The sequence below is a fragment of the Dermacentor andersoni genome, chromosome 7 (genome assembly GCF_023375885.2).
Source record: "Dermacentor andersoni chromosome 7, qqDerAnde1_hic_scaffold, whole genome shotgun sequence".
NCBI lineage: Eukaryota > Metazoa > Arthropoda > Arachnida > Ixodida > Ixodidae > Dermacentor > Dermacentor andersoni.
This window is the reverse complement of record NC_092820.1, coordinates 16,192,670-16,213,870: the sequence shown is the minus strand read 5'-3', so window position 1 is coordinate 16,213,870 and position 21,201 is coordinate 16,192,670. Positions and strand designations below refer to the sequence as shown.

The window sequence follows — 21,201 nt, the reverse complement described above, 5'->3', positions numbered from 1 at the left end:
TCAAGAGGGAGGAGGAGGAAAGAACTTTATTGGGTCCTGAGGAACCCCTTCCCACCCACTCTTGGTTTAGTGGTCGGCAGGGGTCGCGGGCCGCACCCACGTTGGGACGGGAAGCCCGTGAGCCTCCGCCCTTTCGTGAGCCCTCTGGACGGCCCGAAGCTGGGTCTGGTGGTCGTCGCTTCGCAGGGCGTCCATCCAGTCTTCTTCTTTGCTGAACACGGTGCCGCTTAACGCGGAGCATTGCCAAAGCATGTGCGATAGCGAGCAGTACGATTCGCCGCAATCCGGACATTGCGGCTCTACGTCCGGTGAATAAAGGCTCATTCTGCCTCTCGAGGGGAACGACCTTGTTTGCAGCATTCTGAATATAGATGACTGTGGTCTAGTAAGTTTAGCGTGGGGGAGCGGGAAGGTCCTCCTCGACAGCTGATAATGTGTTGTTAGTTCGTTGAAGGTGAGCAGCGGGTCTCGGTGCTCCCCTCCCTCCCCGCCACTTCGCTCGCCACGATCGTCGCGGTGCGTGAGTCCTCGCGCGCGTCCGTGTGCCAGCTCGTTGGCGTTGGGAAAGTCGGGGTGCACGTCGGCCCCCATGTGGGCTGGAAACCATTTGAGGATGTGATGACCCGCGGCTCCCTCACTGCCGAGGACGGCCGCTGCTTTCCGCGATATCGAGCCCGAGGCGAATGCTCTGGCCGCCGATCGCGAATCTGTGTATACGTATGGACGTTCGGGGTCCCTCATTGCCATGGCTATTGCCACCTGTTCGGCCACCTCGGACGTTACCCCCTTGGCCGATGCTGCGTTGATGATCGTACCATCCCAGCGTATCGAGACGGCCGCGTACCGGTCGCTGCGCCCGTACTGGGCCGCGTCTACAAATGCCGCCAGTCCCGGACCGCTGGCGGTCGATTTCAGCAGTGCTCGGGCCCTCGCCTTTCGGCGCCCCTCGTTGAATTGCGGGTGGACGTTTCTCGGAAGCGGTTCTACCTTGAAAGTGCCCCTGACCGCCGCGCTGAGCGCGACGCTGCGTGCGTTGCACTCTGCCTCGGCATTTATACCTGCTTCTTCTAGGATGCGTCTGCCGGCCCTGGTGGTCGACAGCTGCACGACCTGTGCCTTGGTCTGTGCTTCGATGATTTCTGCTAGCGTATTGTGGACCCCTAGCCGATCGAGCCGCTCCGTGCTTGTACTGATCGGAAGACCTAGAACGCTCTTGATGCTCTTGCGCATCAGTGTGTCTATCTTGGCCGCGTCTCTCTTGGTCCATTTTAGCGCCGAGGCTACGTAATTTACGTGACTCATGAGGAAGGCGTGGTAAAGTCTGATGAGATTGCTCTCGCTGAGCCCTCCCCTGCGGTTGGTCACCCTGAGGATCAGCCGGAGCATGTTCCCCGTTTTGGACGTGAGTCTCATGACCGTTTGCGTGTTACCGCCTTTAGCCTCAATTAGCAGCCCCAAGATTCTTATAGTGTCCACTCTGGGGATCGGCTGGCCGTCACTCGTGCGTAATTTGATTGGTATTTGATCGATCGGCGTCAAATTCCTCATGCCTTGTTTCGAGGGCCTGTAGAGCAACAGTTCCGATTTGCTGGGTGACAGACGGAGTCCCGTTTCCTTCAGGTACTCTTCCGTTGTGTCCAGCGCCTCTTGAAGAGCCCGCTCGACTTCTGCGTCGGACCCTCCCGGGCACCACACCGTAATATCGTCTGCGTACAGGGCGTGATTGACGTTGGTCACTCTTGTCAGCCGGTCCGAGAGCCCTTTCAATGCTAGATTGATTAATAGCGGGGAGAGCACCGCCCCTTGTGGGGTGCCCTTCGCGCCCAGCGTGTAACAATCGGAAGTGGCCTGTCCTATTTTGATCGTGGCTTTCCTGTCTCTGAGGAAGGAGCCTATGTAAGAGTGGAATTTCCGGCCGAGCCCCATCACCGAGATCGTTTCCATTAGAAATCTGTGTTTCACCGTGTCGAACGCTTTCGTTAGGTCCAGGGCCAGTATGCCCCTGGTGTCTCTGGTTATGCCGTCGATTATGTGCTTTTTGAGTTGTAACATTACGTCCTGTGTGGAGAGGCCCGGTCTGAAGCCTACCATGTTATGTGGGAAGAGGCCCTCTCTCTCTATGTACCGCGATACTCGGTTATGTATGGCATGTTCCGCCGTCTTGCCTACGCACGAGGTCAGCGATATTGGCCGCATGTTCTCCGCCGCAAGTGGTTTACCGGGTTTCGGTATTAGTATGACCGAAGCCTCTTTCCAGGCCTCTGGTACTTGTCCCGTTTCCCACGCTCTGTTTATTTCTTCGGTGAGCTTGTCGACCGACTTTCCGTCTAGGTTTCTTAACAGTTTATTCGAGACCCCATCAGGGCCCGTCGCGGAGCGTCCGTAGAGGCCTTGTAAGGCATCCCAAATTTCCGATTCCGTGAAGGGCGCGTCGAGTTCTTCGACCTCTGTGCCGGCGTATTGTGGATAGTCGCCATCGCCTGACGGGCCCAGTGGTAGATACGTCTCGGCCAGCTCCTTTAGGAACTCGCTCTCCGTTTTGCCCTGCTCCTTTTGTTTGTGTAAAATCCTATCAATTGCCAATCTCTGATTGCCTTTGGATTGCTTGTCGTCTAACAGTTTCTTTAGGAGGTTCCATTTGCGCCCGGTTCTCATTTGTCCGTCTACCGACGCGCACACCTCGTTCCACTGTTGCTTGGAAAGCTCGATCGAGTGCGCTTCGATTTCCCGGTTTAGTGCCGCTACTTTCTTTCGCAGTCTGCGATTTAGTCTTTGCGTTTTCCACCTGGCCGTGATGGAATTCTTTGCCTCTAATAGGTGTGCCAATCTCGCGTCCATCCTTTCCACGTTCAGTTCAGTTTGGACAACCCTCGTCGCGGTGCCAACGTCCTCTTTGAGCCTTCTAAAAAGGCTGTCTAGGTCCGCATATTCGCTTTTGTCTTCCTTCCTTATTTTGCGGAAGGCGTCCCAGTCGGTGACCTTAAATTCTCTCGGTGGTGCCGCCTTGACGGGGATCGTCACTGCCAGTATGCAGTGGTCGCTGCCGAGGTTCTCGTGCAGGTTGCGCCACTCGGCCCCTCGCACGTTCTTGACGAAGGTCAGGTCGGGCGTCGTGTCCCGCGCCACCGACGTGCCTAGTCGAGTTGGATAGCGGGGGTCGGTCACCAGCTCTAGCGAGCACATAGTGACTGCCTCCAATAGCCGTTCTCCCTTAGGCATTGGCCTTGCATAACCCCAGGCTCCGTGGGGCGCGTTAAAATCTCCTGCCACTATTAGCGGGGCCCCCCTGGCCATTGAGGCCGCCTTCGTTATTATCGACGTGAACGATTGTTTGCGGTCAGACGGCGGGCTGTACACGTTCACTACGAATACGCTGTTTTTCAGCCAACTGTTCGGTATGATTTCGATCGCGGTTACCTCCGCTTTCGCGTTGCCTAATTTGAAATCTCGTTCCTGGAAAGAGCATTTGTTCGCGACAAGCGTTGCCACTCCGCGCTTACCCTGTTCGAATTTCGACGAGGCGACCCGGTAGCCGGGCAAGGTCACCTCGCTACCCAAAGTTTCTTGTAAGATTATGACGTGCGGTTTGTCCGCCTGTGAGGCAACGAACTGTAGCAGCGGAGCCTTGCGCTTTTTGATGCTAGCGCAATTCCACTGCCACACGACCAGCTCTCTAGTTGGATTGTTCGCCATGATTGATACATTGGATTTGTTTAGCACCTGCAGGCGCCATGTGTGCTTCGATGCGCGTCACTCTTGCCGCGAGCGCTACTATGCTTTCCGCTAGTTGCTGGACCATTAGCTGCAAAGAGCTAATCGACTGCTTAATTCCCAATAGGATGCTGCTGGACTCGTGTTCCGCCAGGTTTCCCTCCTCCGTCAGGGGAGGGGCCCTGCGTTTGACCGAGCGAACAGACTGCTCCCCTTGCGGGGTCGGTGTACTTTGCGCCACCTGCTGCTGCTGTTCGGCTGGCTGAGAAGTGGAACCTTGTTTCCGAAACGATTCGAAATCCGCCCTCATTTTCTTGATCTCCTCTTTGAGGCGCGCGTTTTCTTCCGCTAGCTGAGCTATTCTAGGGTCTTCCTTGTTATGCTTTGGCAATGCTGCCTGCGTTACCTTTGATTGTGATTTCGGTTGCGGCTTTGGCCTGGCCCGGTCCGCCCAGGTCGGCCCCTCTTGAATGCGCACTTGGGAGCGGGAGCGCCCCCTGGAGAGGGAACGGCCTCTCGATCGGCTGCGCTGTCGTAGTGTCGGCGTTGTCGAAGGTCCCCTTCTGGGGGCGCTTGTCACGCTGGAATCGCGTGATCTACCTTCCACCTGTTGCGGCTGGCTTTGCAGCCGCGATTTCTTGGCATTTCTGCGTCGGCGCCTCCTGCGCCGCACGACGTAAGGGATTTGGTATCGTTGCTTGCACTTGTTGTCCGCCGTCGGGTGTTGGCCCCCGCAAAGGGCGCACTTGGGCGAGCACTGGTGGTCTTCAGCCGGGTCGTTGACTCCGCAGCCGCGGCACCTTTTCTTGTGAGGATTTGGACACACGTCGACTCTGTGGCCCAAGTCACCGCACCCGTAGCACACGTCGTTTTGCCGCTTGTATAGCGTGCAGCGTATTAGGCTTACGCCACACATGATATAGTTCGGCACTTTCATGCCGTCGAAGAGCACTACCACCGTCGAGGTGTTTTTGATCCGCTTGGCTTCCAAGGCCTTGGGATTTCTTTGGTTGACGATCATGGCCTGAAGCTGGGCCTCGTTGATTTCGGGGTCCACTCCTCTGATGACCCCCTTGCACGTGTTGTCCGGCGCCGCAATGTATGCGGCCACATTGTATGCGCCTTCTCTTAGGTGAAGCTTGTGAATTCCGGCGTATGCGTTGGCGTTCTTCTCAGTCGGCGTGGACACGACGAGAATGTTCTGGGTTGCGTACGGACAAACGATGTCTTCCTCGGTTTCGTTCGGCGGGAGCGAGGCCGCCATTGCTAGTGCTTGCGCCAGGCGAATCTGACTCACTTTTTTCACGTCGAGGCCGTCTCTCGGCCTCACTATGATGCGAATGTGGTCCCTCGGTAGCCGGGGGAGCCTCGATGCGGCGACGAGGCGCTTGATCGCGCTCTGCGGGCCAGCCGTGCGGCGGCCGCCCTTCGTCTCTGCTCGTCCCTCGTTGCCTCGGTCCGGAACGGTCGGTCCCGGTTTGGCCTTCTTGTTTCTACCCATGGCCGTCGCCCAGCCTGGGCGATTCGCTTCTTCTTGGGAGATGTCCTCTCCCTCTACGACGGTCTCCATAGCGGGCATCCTGCCGCGCACACGTACGAGCGAGGCCTGGGCCTGCTCGCTCCTCGACCCCGGCGATGGGCCTAGTCGGGTAGGGCTAGCTGAGCCGCAGCGTGGTTTGAACTAAAACGTCTCGGAAATTGAAAGGAGTTCACTGACCGGAAGAAAAATCGGACATCGGCGTGTTCCTTAGAAGAAAGTGCGTCGAATAGTGCACATTTCGTTGCTAGGAATCACATAAATCAGTCCGAAAACGTGTACAGAAGCGGGAGCCGAAAATTCCACATCCGCACAGGTCGACTTCTTCTTCTTCCTCCCCGTTTCAAGAAGTTTTTAAGAGGTTCTGTGTTTCGTGGGAGGAGGCGGCCATTTTTGGGAGAGATGGTCTGCAGCCATTGGAGAGGGCAATGATCCGTCTCAATGATAAACCTCGAGCCGGCTTGGTAACATGACAATTTCTGAACGGCCCATACGAGACACGCACACTCTTTCTCGGTGGCGCTGTACGCCTGCTCACGACTGGTCAGCTTACGACTAGCATACAGGACGGAGTGTTCCACTTCTCCATTTTCCCGTTGGCACAGTACAACGCCCATGCCTCACTCACTAGCATCGAACTGAACAACGAACCCTTTTGTGTAGTCTGGCGATCGTAGCACAGGCTGGCTTGTTAGGGCGCTCTTTAGGGCGCTAAAAGCTCTTTCCCTTGCCTCGTCCCAGACGACTGTATGGGGCTCTGTTTTTCTTAGAGCATCCGTCAGGGGAGCCGCGATGTCAGAGTACCTGGGGATGTACCTCTGATAGTAGCCGGCGACACCTAAGAATGACCGAATATCGGTCTTTGTGCGCGGTTGCGGGAAGTCTCGCACAGCGGCCACCTTTATTTCAGAGGGGCGGCGACGACCCCGTCCAATCACGTGACCGAGGTAGACAACCTCGGCCTGTGCTAACTGGCACTTGGGAGCCTTGACTGTCAAGCCCGCTTCGCGCAGGCGGGTTAGCACTGCCCGCAAGTGTGCCATATGCTCAGACCAGGATGCGGAGAATATCGCTACGTCGTCTAAATACGGTAAAGCGAATTCTTCCTGTCCCCGCAACACTTTGTCCATGAGGCTTGAAAAGCAGTATGGCGCGTTCTTTAATCCAAAACTCAAAACTTTAGGACGGAATGTTCCCATTGGGGAAATGAACGCCGCATACCTACTAGCCTCTTCTGTAAGTGGAGCCTGCCAATAACCCCTGACAAGATCTAGGGGGAAATAAACTGAGCGCTACTAACTTTCTCAAGGCGCTCCTCGATGTTAGGGATCGGATAAATTTCATCCTTAGTGATGGAATTAAGCCTGCGGTAGTCGACGCAAGGACGAGGTTCGTTGCCCGGTACCTCAACTAAAATCAAAGGGGAAGTATAATTACTCTCACCCGCCTCAATAACTCCGAGCTGTAGCATTTTCTTTACCTCAGCCTCCATAATATCGCGCTGGCGGGGTGACACCCGGTACGCCTTGGATCGTACTGGCTCTGGGGAGGTAAGTTCTATGTCATGAGTAAGGACAGAAGTCTTACCAGGCCTCTCAGAGAACTGACCTTGAAACTCTTGTAAGAGCTGGTGTAGTTCGGTTTTCTGCTCAGGCGACAGCGGTGCTTTACTGATTAAGTCACTAATGACTTGATCGGAGTCTTTCCTGTTCGTCACTGAGCCTAGTCCCGGAAGCTCGACCGGAAGCTCTTCGGGAACGTTTACCATCATGCACACGACTGCTTCCCGTTGTCTATAGGCCGCGTGCACCGCCTATAGAGGCGCCACTGATAGCCACCTAGCGGGCGCTTCCAACAATACGCGTGGGAGCAGTAGCAGATGACAACGCTTTGCAGCAAGGGTGACTGAAGTTCGCGGCTGCGATTTGTCCTTGGTTCGGGCGCCAGACTGCTTCTTCTGCGGTGACAGCTGTAGGGAAGACGCAGACCTCTGTGGGAGCGGGTATGAACAAGGTGTTACCGGTGTTTGGGGCAACATGGTCCACATACGCGCCAGGTGCGTCCCGCAGACAAACGCCATGAAGACCATTTACATGAAGTGGAGCTCATGTAAACTAGCCGACAAATTTTGTTGACTAATGCGATGTCTCGACCGTTTTTTTTTCTTTAATTCTGCCCTTGCCGTAATGCTGCTTCTGTACCTCAATAATAAGCACCCGTCGTTAGTGCAGACTTAGATAACAAATCCGCACGGTGCGATGTCTGCATATACCGTTGTGATTTTTCTGCCGATGAATACATGTGACGCCGCCGAATAAGTGTAGTGAAAGTCGCCTGAAGTAGAATAATTGCGAATTTATTGATAGAAACGCGTACACTATAGTCAACGAAGCCACCAAACGCACGGGTTAATAAAAGTGCGTGTTAGCGCTGTACCGCCGATGAAATGCCGTTCGCGCTGCAGTTTTTGCAATTTTAAATTCCCTAAGGGAACTTCTTGGAAACGTACAAAGCTATAGTGTGACTAACATTGCAGTACTTTTTTTTAAATGTTACTAGAGAGAATGGCCACATGATATATTTAAAGGCAGAGCAGCGCCAGTCAAATTAGATACAGCGCTGGCGGCAAGGCCGGGTTTAGTCCTATGCGGCGTAATCATAATAAGAAATAATTCAGCTGAGTGCAAAATTCACTTGCAAGAAGCGACTACGTTGTGAAACAAACAAATCACTCGGCGTGTTAAGTCTGCTCAGACAGCATCAAGGTATGATGATGTGACGCGAACTACTCAGCGAAAAATGGATCAGCGAAAAATAGAACAAAAATACCATATGCAGTAACTATTAGCAATTCTCGCCCTGAGCTACCTATTTTCTAAACACATTTCCCAAAAAACCACAATATCTAAGGTGCCCTCGGGCGAAATGGATAAAGCTGTTAAAGAAGCACTTGCTTGGTGTCATTCCGATAAGACACAGCGTGATTTATACCCTTTACAAACGAGGCAGGGTGAAAACCTCGCAGCTCAAAAGAATCAAGAGTTATGCATGAAGCAACTAGCAACAGTTAAACATGGGCGAAGCCACGCGTAAAATAAATGTAAAAACATGAAGTGCGCGACAGCTGGTGCGAGGATTTACCGGGCCACATAAAACTAACAATTTCAGTTCTTGCAAACTTCTGTAGCTTTAACATGCAAAACAATGCGCTCATGCAGTCGTGCTGCCTAGCTAGCCCAACGCGGTAAAGAAGCGGAAAACAATATAAGCGGCAAACGGCATTCCGAACTTTAGCGAAATGCCTTTCAACCGCAGGTTGCACTGCAGACGAACTTCGTCGCTTACCCGTCTAACTACAATTGAGTAAAAAAATAATAATAAAAAAGAAAAAACACCGAAGCGACAAAGGAAAGGATGAGAACAAGAAATTTCGCGCCGAAGCTACGATCCATTGCCACCGTTGCTCCTGCTGATGAGGCTTTGCGGGGAATAATTAGAACCGTATCACCGGCACCATAGAGTTACTATACTGACTCTAGAGGACAAGCTACCCATAGGGCCCATGCATTGAAATCGGGAACCGCAAGAGCGCCGCCATGTTGCTACGCGCCGAGGTTGCCAGCTTTTGAGACGCTTGCTAGACTTAGTGACAGTAGTCAGTTTTAATCCGGCAACCGTAGCAGCGTAGCAGCATGGCGTCTCGCTTGTAGTGTCGTGACGTGTGCGTGCAGCCGTGTGTTTGGGCTTTATAAGTTGGTTCTTTATTCTATGTTGCGGGACGGTGTGGGTGTGGTCCATGTTGGCCGTACAGGTGGCAGTTATACAACCGAGGGATGATCCTGTTGAAGTTTCTGGCGGTATGCGGTTTTCAGCGGTCACGCCTGTTGCAGGAGTGTCACTCGACGAGGTTACGAGCTTGAAGCTGCGGTCAGATTCCTCGTTGGCGTTCCGTAATTCTCTTCGCACGGGCGCGGTATGTTGCAAAAGCCGCTTTCGCGATCTATCGTCGCGACGATAGATCGTGTTTCTTTATTATTATAAGTACTGATCCAGCTGTAGGGCACATGTAACCGACAAACGGAAGTCTCAGGAGAGCACCTGAGATTATAATAAAGCAGGCGGCGCAGGAACTCCAGGGCACCCAAGGGACAGTGGGGGGATCAAAGCTCGAAGCAGAACGGTACGTAGGTTGGGGCCGCCGAGGCAGGTGTGTGCCAGGGAGTGTTCGCACGGACGGCTCCCCTGGCACGGGCAGCAGTGCCTCGCAAGGTCGAGATACTTTAAAGGCACCTGCGCCCATGATCTTTCTTTTGCCTCGGTGCAGTGAGCACGATTAACCAGAATAATATGAAGGGCATCTGGTGCAGTCGCGAATGCGTCATGGCAAATGTAGCTCGCGTCGCCTGGCGTGTGTAGTAATATCAGAGTTGGTTGTATGAACTTTATGCATAATACGCTTTGTTACGGTACCTTAACGGAATGGGTCTAGAGGACGGTGTTGGTAAATTTCTTTCGTACCGCCCTAATCCTATACCCCCCACTACAAACACACACATATCCCTTTTTTTATGTATACATACAATTCCTTGCCATGACGAATCATAGCCTCCTTTATTTTTGAAAAATAAAGGAGGCTATGGACGGATGACCAGTTCAAGCAACGCTGGTACAAGTTGTCAACTTGTCAGTAACTGTCTTAGGAATCACTGCAATAAACGCAATTCCACGATCGGATTGTTTGCTTTCATTTTTTATTGTAACACTGAGGACTACATAGAACTTTATTTTGTATATGTGAGAGAAGTATGTGGATATCACGAGCTTGAGCCAATGTGCGATACACAAAGTAACTGCTACAACATGAACTGCATTGAGGGCCACACAACACATACGTAATTAAAGGCGCAAAATATAGGGGGAAGCTCCAAAATACGCTCTGTAGCACTGCAAAGTATAACATATATTGTATGTGTCCAATAAATGTTCAAAAAAACAATGCATCAATGTCCCATTTGCCTTCAAGTTTATTATCAAGTTCAAGTTTACTGATGTTTATTATGAGCATATGTACAACAGGAATCTACTGACACACCCGCAGTCAAGGTGGCTGTTCGAGGTGTGCTGGCTGCCTCAGTGTAAGAAAAAGAAAGTGGGTGAATGTCGACACCAGTGCCACTGCTTCTTGCCTCTGAGCTGCACGTGCCTCCGCAGCATCTTTGTGCACAAGTGTGCTGGCGTGGCGAGGCGTAGGAGTCATCCGAGAGAAAGTATTGTTTACGTGGAGAAGTGGCTGTTCACATTGCCTGTCGCTTTCCCTCAAATGTTTCCTTGGCGACTAGGGTGACACGCCCGCAGTCAAGGTGGCTGTTCGGGGTGTGCTGGCTGCCTAAACAAAAGAAAAAGAACAAAATTAGATGAATGTCGATACCAGTGCTATTGCTTCTTGCCTCTTACCTGCATTTGCCTCCACGGCCTCTTGGCTTGTGGAGTCTGTATGAGGGAGCTGCTGTAGCTAGGTGTAGGCATTGTCTAAGCAAAAAGAAAAGGCCATTCAAATGGGGAATTATGGAAATAAATGCAGTTGTTATGTCTGCTTCTTGCACTCTTCTTGCCTAAAGTTTTCAAACATAGTGTCCAGTACACACCAGCACTTTGACTGCTTCTGCTTTTTACCTGCAGGTGTTGCTGCGAGATCCTTAGTATGGCTGCGTGCAGCATTGTAACACTTGGTGGAGGCATTTGAAGTGGTAGCCAAAAATATGAATAATCATCCTTGTCTGCGTGAATGCTTTCAATTTCTAAATGCAGTGGTAACTATCACTATTAGTGCAAGGCCCCCCACATCTATGCGGCAAGTGCCATAGCTCGAAACTGAATTTTTCCTTTAGTGTTTCACAAGGCGTCTGATATGTCCACATTAGATGTGATGTGTTTGTATTTATCCCAGTGTGGAGAGAGCATCATTAAATTGTTTTTTATTTTTGCGTGTCTTGTTTTTTGGTTTATTTCTGAATTTATCAAGCAGCAGTCTCATGATGCTAAAGTGACTTATGTAATGGCAATCAGCTTTCGTTTTGCAAAAAAACAACGCATTTCCTGAGCCATTGTTTGACATCCCCTCACTCGCACAATTTTGCAGAGTATTCTACCTATACTGACTTGCTTGACCTCCACTAAAGAGTCTTGCATTTTCAAATACGACTCTTTCCTTAAAGTCATTTGACACTTCTCATAGTTTCTGTACCTTGGGCTTCTGATACTCTGCATTCGCAATTTTTGCTTGTTTCTGACTAGAAATGTCTTCTTTAATTTAGAGCTTAAATTTTACCTTTGGAACAAACGGAAGGGCTTGCCATTGCATATCTGCATAAAAGGGAAACATGTTTCATTAAACATTTGCAAAATCCAATTGAAGATTGATGAATGCAGCTTGCAGTGTGATATGACTGAATGAGCCATGAAAGTAACTCATCTCACTTGGTAAATTAAAGCACTTATTAGTGTGATGTACAAGATACGTTACACTAACGTGGTGGGTTCTCTTGCTTATATAGCAAAATAATCGGTGCGCGAGAAAAACATTATTTTTGCATACCCCTTGTACACACTGATTTAAGGAAAATGAGCTGGAGCTGTCCACATGATCTACTTATTTTACCTGCGAGTATGGTCAACAAAAATGTGTCCCAGCTGCTAGTGGTATTTGAGATTATGTCAGTATTGCATATGTGCCTGTTGTCTAAAATAATTGAATTTTGAAAATGCTCTGATGTGCATATCTGCAGTTTATGCATACATGTAAAAGACTCAGCATCAAGTGTAAGTGAACGGTCCCACAGGCCCGGAGTCTATCATGCAACTAGATTCGCTACACAAATTTGTGACCAGGAGAGATATTCCACATGAAATGGCATGAAGGGAAGTGTTGAAAATATTGCACAGTTAATAAAACGCCTACGCTATTAATATGTGGGTTGATGCACTCGTTATGCAAAACGGAGGTGAGGCGTGCTGACAGGACACAAGAGTAGAGTATTTACAAGCAAACAGGAGCGCCGCCCATTTCTTTTACTCTTGTGTCCTGTCTGCACCCCTCACCTCTGTTTTGCATAATGAATCCTTACCAACTAGCTCAGCTTTCTGTCGTTCTAAGTCTCGATGCACTCGATTTCGTCCGCATTAGGCACTCGCCTCTTGATTACTTCGTGGCACAGAAATACTCGGCATCAGGCTGTTTTTCTGCTATGGCCTTTGTAGAAGCATGATTGTTCAAAGTGCAACAATTAAACAGATTCTTTGAGTTGCTTGTGGCTTCGCCAGTACAATTCCGGTGCGCTGGTCCGCCTGTCCAGCAATTTCCTACTGAAGGGAAACCTGCAAATAAAAACAACGCTCCGCATGTGGAAAAATGCTCTACTAGCTGTGACGCTTCTCAAACGATTGTGATGCACCACAAGATCTACCTACTCGCGTGATATTCTCAACAAGGAGATACATTCGTTTACTTACATGTGAAGGTATATGCCAGAGCACTTCGGGGCTTCGGTGGCACATAAGGCACGAGTGTGCCGTAGCGTCCGATGTTGACGCGCGATCGCATGTCAAACCTAAACTGTACGGAACTACTACGCATCCAAAAAACAGATTCGAAACCGAAATTCGCGTCATCCTTTATTGAAAGAATGCGTACATAGTGATTTACATAAGTCACGGACTTAGCGATCGCTTTCTGTAAACTTAATATTAACGCGCCACCTTCATAAAGCCATCAGGTATGCGTTTTTAGATGACAAAGCATAAGGTGACCTGTACTTGTTTTCAGCCCTTTCAATAGTAATTGCGCTGGCCACATTGACCAGTAGCAACAGGGCGGCGCCCTAGAGGTTCCCACTTTTCCGGCCCAGCTTTTCCTCTAGAGTTGTTCTACTAACTCTATGACCGGCACGTTTTCGCCGGTATTTGAGCCCCCCCCCCACCCTGCAACAATTCTTCTTCGACATTCTTCAGAAGCTTTGGCCATCCCACACATGCGAAGGGTGTTGCTTATTTTGCTCTGAAAACACAAATAAGACGGAGAAGCACTATCAGCGACGCCACAAACTACGGCGTGCTACGGCGCGCGGCTCGCTCCTCTCCCCGTGGCCTCCGCGATCAGCTCCGGCGGCGCGCCGTTGCTCCGGCCGTCGCATTCGGCGCGTAGCGCAGCGGAGAAGTGTAATTATGCTAACTCCGCAACACACCGCGAGGTGGCGACCTTAGCCCAAGGCTCAAGCGGCGCTCGCCTGGCCGGCACTGCCTGCGATTTCAGTGGCGACATCAACGCTGTTGGCACGTTTTCACGCAGAAGAACGGTGAATACGAAGTCAATTTCTTTCGACTCCTTCTTGCAGCTACAAAGAAGTCGAGGTACGTTGTTAAACACTTACGGATTGCTTTTGCATGCAGCTTTAGTGGTCGTCTAAAAGCCGACTGGGGCAACCGAGGCTCTTACCGCGCAACATTTCGTCCAAATTGCATGCCATCGTGCTGAATGTCATTCTTTTGTTGTTGCAAAAGTTGCCGCGCTGTATGACAAAACTCAGGTATGAATTTTGTGCCTTTCACTCGATTTTTAAAGTAATGGGCAGCTACTTTACAGCGAAACTCTCTCTGGCTCGAACAACATAATTAATTACGATAAGCGCTCGTGCATTGTTTATACGCCACCACGAGAGTCAGAAGTTCTGAGCTCTGCTTTCTTGCTCTTGAAGCGAGAACTTTCTGCTGGGCTTTGTTTTGCTATGGTGCATGTGCTCCTGGTAGTTGCGAGTGGTTTCGTGTAGCTAATGTGATCCCGCAATGAAATTATTTGCTGTGTGATGAAAACTGCATCGGTTCTCTGTCATGAGCTTCGCACCACAATCCTATCTGCTTCTGTATTTTGCAGATAAATGTACTGCTGCGTACCTTTCTGCCGCTCTGACAGAAAAAAGAAACTTGGAATAAGTTTTCACGAATTTCCCGCGAATGACGATCGCCGCCAAGCATGGCTGAAGGCCATATCAAGAAAAGATTTTGTCCCAAATGACAAGTCTGCTAGCAGTGTCGTCTGCAGCCTTCACTTTTTAGATTCGGATTATACTTTGGGGTCCACAAAGCTGCGGCGCCTGAAACGGGATGCTGTTCCGAGCGTGTTCGCGGGCTACCCAAGCTACATGCAGCCACAACAGCCACAAAAAAGACGCAAGTTGGAGCGATTCACGCAGAATTCTACTCCAAACCAAGAAAGGGCATCAAATTTATCAAGCGGCCCTGATGAAGCTGCTGGTTCAGCCTGTGGTCGCGAAAAAAGCACAGGCCATTCGGCAACTTCTGCCTGCTCGTTTGCTGTAGTGTATGAAGATAGCCTGATTCATGCACCCTTGTTAGGAGATGAAGAAGCAAGTCCTAAAGGTGCAGGATATGAGGAACCAAGTGCACAAGATGCAGTCGGTGAATTACAGCAGTATAGTGAGGCGCTTGATTGCGCAACGCAAACTACCGATGACCTTCTACCGCGCAAGCAGTCGGATTCGAGGACTATAAACCGAATGAGAGTGCAATTGTTCAGGAAAGCAGATGCTATCGGGAGACTGCAGCGAGAAAACAGCCGCCTAAAAAAGAAGCTCAGTGGTTTTGAAAACCACGCTCTCCACTCAGCGTTGAGAAAGTGTTTGGACAAGGTCGGCACAGCCCAGTTCTGCTTAGAAGACTGCCTAGCGGAACAGATCGCCAATGCGTAAAGGCAACGGCCCGTGTGGTCTCCAGACTTTGTCCGGGAATGTGTAGTCTTGTACTACTTGTCCCCTAAGGCATACCGTTACATACGCAACAGAGGACTGCTGAAATTGCCTTCAAAAAACACGCTACTTCGCTATGTTGGCAAATCCAACAGTGAAAGTGGGATCACACCATTAATGAAAGAACGCCTAAAGCAAGAGGTGGGGCAGCTGAAAGAGCAAGCGCGGTTTTCCTCAATTATTGTGGATGAAATGGCTATAAGCTCCAAATACATCTACGATCGTAAAATGGACTGCTTTTTTGGTCAGCAAACTGTGAGAGAAGACGCTGGGACAGGAGAGAATGTAAACAACATCGTGCTTGCCAACAAGGTGCTGTGTTTCGTTGCAACAGGCCTGTCCACGTCGTACAAAATTCCTTGTGGCTTTTTCTTCACTAACCGATTAAGTGGCAAGCTCCTGTATCAGCTGACAAAAGAAGTGATCGCTGAAGTTGAAAAGTGTGGCCTCTACGTCGTCCGGATCGTCACGGATAACCACAAGATTAATGTCACAATGATGCGCCACCTGGGCAATGGCTCCCTCAAGCCAGTGGTCAGTCATCCATGTGATCCAGAAAGAAGCCTATTCTTGTCCTTTGACCAGTGTCATATTATAAAAAACGTGCGAAGCCTTCTTCTGGACGGGTAAATGACAGATGGCAGTCAGCCAATAACTGGAGAGTTTGTGAAGCAGCTCTATGTCCTTCAAAAAAACGAGATTGTGAAACCAGTTCGATTCCTGACACAGAAACACATAGAGCCAACTAATTTTGAGAAGATGCATGTGGGCAGAGCAGTGCAGCTGTTTTCCGATGAAGTTATCTCGGCGCTTTCCTTTTTGAAAGAATACCCCAGTTACCACCCTCAGGCAGAACAGTTCAGGAACGCAGACGCAACAATATTGTTTATGAAGATGATGCAGAAGTGGTTTTCCATCCACAATGTGGCCAACCGAACAGCACATGTGCATATGAGAAAGCCTGACCAAATGCACTTTTTTTGCGCTACCGACGAACGCCTACAATGGCTTGAGAAGGAGTTCCCAGACTACCTCGAAACTCTCTACAATGCCTGTAAAAGGAGCGGGAAAAAGTTTCTTAGTGCTGAAACCTACGAAGCTATCTTGCTGACAAGCAAATCTACGGTACTATGCATTAAGTACCTTCTCGAGAGCGGCTTCTTTTATGTTTTAACAAGGAACTTCTCGAGCGACCCCGTCGAGCTCCTCTTCAGTTCTTTGCGGCAAATGGCTGGCGGCAACGACTGCCTCGATGCAAGAGCCGTGACATTTAGCCTGGAGAGGATCTTGCGGACTGGCAGCCTGTGCCCATCCCAAGCTTCAAACGTTGAAAACGGACAGACTGTTTTGAGGTACGTGCATGTTATTTGAGCTCCGGGACGAGTGCTCATAGTTGGGAACTGGTTGTATCTTGTTTCAAAATAGAAAGCTTATCACATTTCAGGCCCTTGCACAACTAAGATTTCACGATGCGAGCAGCTACTAGTGTTGTAGCCTGCCGGCTGACTGGAATTTTTTACAGTTCAGAACACACGAGCACGCAAATCCTGCTGTGCCGATGGGCAATATGTCTTACAAGCAGTTTTTGGTTTTATGTGGCTGCTGCTTAGTAGTGGTGGTAACTGTTTTACATGTATTGCAGTATGCATGGTGCCTCCCTGAATGTGACGTCCTCCGAATTTGATGTTCCGGCTGAAGCAAAAGCACAGGCAACCACGCATGATTCGACCGAGACAGCGCAAGTTGCCCCAGCCAGGTATATCTTGCATCAAATGTTTCTCAAGAGCTTACGCTTGGCTGGCTCGCTGGACTACTAGTGCTGTTCTTTTGCAGCCAACAGCGATTCGTCTAATACATATATTTGGCTGATATGAATAGTGTGCATATTTTTGTTTCAGGTTCACGGGCACTGAAGATTTTGTGATGCACATTGACGAGCTCTTCACATCCCTGAAAGCGATGCCTCGTGAGTGCACACTCGTTCACCTACTCCACCCTTGTGAAGTGCCACCAAAAAGCGATCATTTCGCGTTATGTCAAGGCTATAACAACTGAGTGGTATCAATGCCCAAAATTTGAAAATTTTGAGGGAATGCACGTTGAGTGGCGATATGATAAATGTCATATTTGGTTTATGCACAAGCTTTGTCTACATGCTGTCTAAAATTTGCTCTGCGAAACGTTTTTATAGGTTAGTGCCAAAAGCAGTTTTTTTTGTGCTTTCACAAATGGGAATACATTGCAGAATGTCTAGCTCCATATACTAATATGGGTATGTTCTATTTCAGTGCAGCGGCCCCCATCAACCATAGCAAATGCCAGCATCGCTTATATAGCAGGGTTCGTGGCGAGAGCAGTTGAGGAGCGGAGAACATGCAGCTTCTGCCCTCCCCTCCACCAGTCGGATGGACCCAGCCCCGTGCTGATGGGGCTTATTGACCTGCAATCAAGGGGTGGGCTAACATTCCCAAGGTCAGAATTTGTCACGGTCCTTGTGACCGTTAAGAAGGCTGTTGACATTGCCCTGCCGCACATAAAAAAGAGCAACGTGCGTCAGCAGCTGGCTGAACTGTTATTGCCTCGACTAGAGCAGTGCCCCCTTTTCGTTTGCCCAGCAAGGGAGGACCACGCCGCAAGCACACTATCTGTAGTGTTTGATAAGTTCATGAGGCCACTCCTCGCCAACGTCGGCGCTACTGTGACAGACAGGGCTGCTTACCGCAAGAAGCTGGCCTGCAAGCCACTGCACAGGAAAGTGCTCCGTGTTTAAAATAAACACAATGTAAAAACGGATGCCGAACAATATGGCTCCGATTTTGCCTTTGTAAATAAAATGTCATTTATCCTCAAATGGTTTTATCTGTCCTCCTGCCAAGCTGTAGCTTCGGCGCTTTAAACCCTCTTTCTTGCTTGCCGCGCGCGAAAGAATAAAAACGAGACCAAATTCGCCTCAGTTCCAACCATGCACAACGTAAAAAAAAACCTTATGCATTGCAGGCTTTTATTTATTTGGGGATACTGCTAGCCTCTTTCGAGGCTGTAGCAGGATTGGGGTACAATATGATACATTTGAACGCGTCACAAAAGAGCCATCTACAAAAAGGAAGCCCGACATTTGAGTGGGACAATGCATTAAGTGGCATCTGGAAGCGTTAAAAGCTAAACATATTACACGCATGTAAGTACAAATCACATTTGTACCATTTCTAGAGGAAAACTGACAGAACTCCTTGATCTCTATATATCAAAAGTAATTTCAGGTTCTAAACTAATATGTAAAAGAACTGCAGAAAAAAATAATCCTTTCCGCTCAACTGTAAAATGTTCCGTGTTTTCAAACCATGCACGGCTACAGAAATAAAGAAAATTGCCTGTGTGTTGTGAAACGAACGCTCTCATGACGATCTGCCTCACCCCGGTCCTAAGTCTTCGTCATAATTTAAAAAGCAATTGCCTAATTGCACCAGTCAGCTACTTGTGCTGTGCGATAATTTTCTAGTGCGCGTCGCACACAGACTGCGAAAACTGCGTTTTCGTCCTCTGCGCCCGTCCGCATCAGGCAAAGCGAGCCTTGGGTTGCGCGCGCCACGGTGCGGCGAGAGGAGCAGTCACACCACTTTCTCCGATTACGCTCTCTCCGTGCGAATGGAATGGCCGGAGCAACGGAACGGAGCCGATCGCGGAGGCCACGCTCTCCCATGCGTTCTGCGCAAGGCCGCCACCAGTGGCGCGGCCATCGGCGTGCACGCCGCGTATAGGGTTTGAGCAGATTACAGTGGTAAACTTGCTGTGCTTTCCGTTTTCCTGGCAGACTCACCACGTAGTTAACGTCCGACAGTTTTTGAACAATTCGTGCTGGGCCCTCCCACTGCACGTCGAGTTTGTTTTTTAGCCGATGTGCGCAATATCATTACCTCATCGCCCACCTCAAAACGACGGGCCCTGGCTGTCCGATCATAATAAACCTTGGCCCTCTGCTGGCCCTTTGCCATTGCTTCACCTGACAACTCCTGTGCCCTTCTTAAGCGTTCGAGGAGCCTAAGCACGTACTCCACAAGGACTGGGTCGTCGCCCCTGCCTTCCCACGATTCTCGAAGCATGCGAAGCGGAGACCGCAGCGAGCGACCGTACACCAGCTCAGCTGGCGAAAACCCCGTAGCCGCATGCGGCGCGGTCCTTAATGCAAACATCACCCCAGGCAGACACAGCTCCCAGTCACTTTGTTGTTCAAAACACAATGCTCTCAACACGCGCTTCATGACGGAGTGGAGCTTCTCAACGGAATTCGACTGTGGGTGGTACACTGAGCTGTGTAACAGCTTTACCCCGCACCTTTCGAGAAAGACTGTCGTCAAAGCGCTAGTAAACACTGTGCCCTGATCTGACTGGATTTCCGCAGGAAAACCAACTCGCGCAAATATGGACAGTAGTGCATTGACTATCTCAACTGAGCTGAGTTCTTTAAGCGGCACTGCTTCAGGGAACTTTGTCGCTGGGCAGATCACAGTCAAAATGTGTCTGTACCCCGTGGTTGTTACCGGCAGAGTTCCCACTGTATCAATAACGAGCCGTCTAAAAGGCTCCGTAATGATAGGTACCAACTTCAACGGCGCCCTCGATTTGTCCCCTGGTTTGCCCACCCGCTGACAGGTGTCACATGTCCTCACAAAGTGGTCTGCGTCCCGAAAACACCCTGGCCAATAGTACTCTTGCAAGAGACGGTCCTTAGTTTGTCCAGACCACGAACCCCCATGCGACAAGCGCAACAGATCCTGGCGGTAGCACTGAGGCACGATCAGCTGATCGAACTCCACTCCCCTGTGGTCTAGATACTTCCGGTACAGGACCCCACCTCTTTCCACAAAATGAGCATTTTTCTTGACGATACCTTCCTTGACATTGTAGCGGATGTTTTCCAGGCTGCCATCCTTTCTTTTGCTCGGCTATCAAAGCCGACCAGCTGACTTTTAGCAACCTATTGAGTCCATCTGACGTAGGCGCGATGAGCAAACCTGCAGATAGCTCTTCCAACTTTCTCGTGTCGGGCATGTCCTCTCCGGTATCTGGTGCCTTCAACGCTACAGGCTCAATTTTATTCAGTTCGGACGTGCTCTGAATATCAGCTTGCTGCGCCTCCGACCCTTTCTCATTGTTCGACAACGTCGGCCCCGCAACTACCGCCTTTGCAGCGAGCTCCCGAACTCTCGATAGGGTTAAGGCCTGAACGCTAGCCTCACCAAACAAAAGCCCCTTCTCGCGCAGGAGGTGATCGGACCTGTTCGAAAATAGGTACGGGTACTGGGGGGCAGCATAGATGACACTGCGGTCTCCGTCTCAAGTGCTCCGAAAGGTCCTTCAATAAGCACTTTTGCTACGGGCAGACACACGCTATGAGCTTCCACGGCTTGCTTGATCCATGCGCACTCGCCCGTGAACATATCGGGTTCTACGTAAGAGGGGTAAACTACATCCATTGTAGCTGCGGAATCACGAGGCACTCGGCACTCTTTCCCGTTCACGAGGAGGTCTCGCATGTAAGGCTCGAGAAGCTTCATGTTCTCGTCAGTGCTGCATAATGACAAAAACACGACTGTTGTTTTTGTTTCCGGACACCGCGCCGAAAAGTGACCCGGCTTCTGGCACGTATAACAAACGCGCGCTTGCCTCGTCTCGAACCGCTTTCTGCGTTCGGCTTCGGCTGCCGCCGTCTCCTTACGTTCGGTCGGACTGCTTTCACTCGCATCCGCATTACGTGTGTCCCCCCTTGCTCTCATGGGTGTGAACTTCGGCCTGTCAGCTCCGCGAGCCCGACGCGTCACAAACTCCTCGGCTAGCTCAGCGGCTTTAGCCACCGTACTAACGTCTGGCCTATCCAAGACCCAGTACCGCACGTTCTCAGGTAACCGACTATAAAACTGTTCCAGCCCGAAACACTGCAGAACTTTCTCGTGGTCCCCAAACGCTTTCTCTTCTTTGAGCCACTCCTGCATGTTTGACATAAGCCTGTAGGCAAACTCTGTATATGACTCACTTCTGCCTTTCTCATTTTCCCGAAACTTCCGACGGAACGCCTCCGCTGACAGCCTGTACTTTTTTAGCAGACTCGATTTCACTTAGTCGAAATCCTCTGCCTCC

At 50.3% G+C, this 21,201-nt stretch overlaps 1 protein-coding gene across 1 annotated transcript; it reads left to right on the top strand.

The window, feature by feature from the left end:
- Positions 1–14,053: 14,053 nt before the first annotated feature.
- LOC126535545 (uncharacterized) lies at positions 14,054–17,909 on the top strand. The gene is made up of 4 exons (XM_050182372.3): positions 14,054–16,418; positions 16,709–16,822; positions 16,965–17,032; positions 17,355–17,909. The coding sequence occupies exons 1-4, from the start codon at positions 15,697–15,699 to the stop codon at positions 17,834–17,836; spliced, it is 1,386 nt and encodes a 461-aa protein (XP_050038329.3). The 5' UTR covers positions 14,054–15,696; the 3' UTR covers positions 17,837–17,909.
- The last annotated feature ends 3,292 nt before the right edge of the window (positions 17,910–21,201 follow it).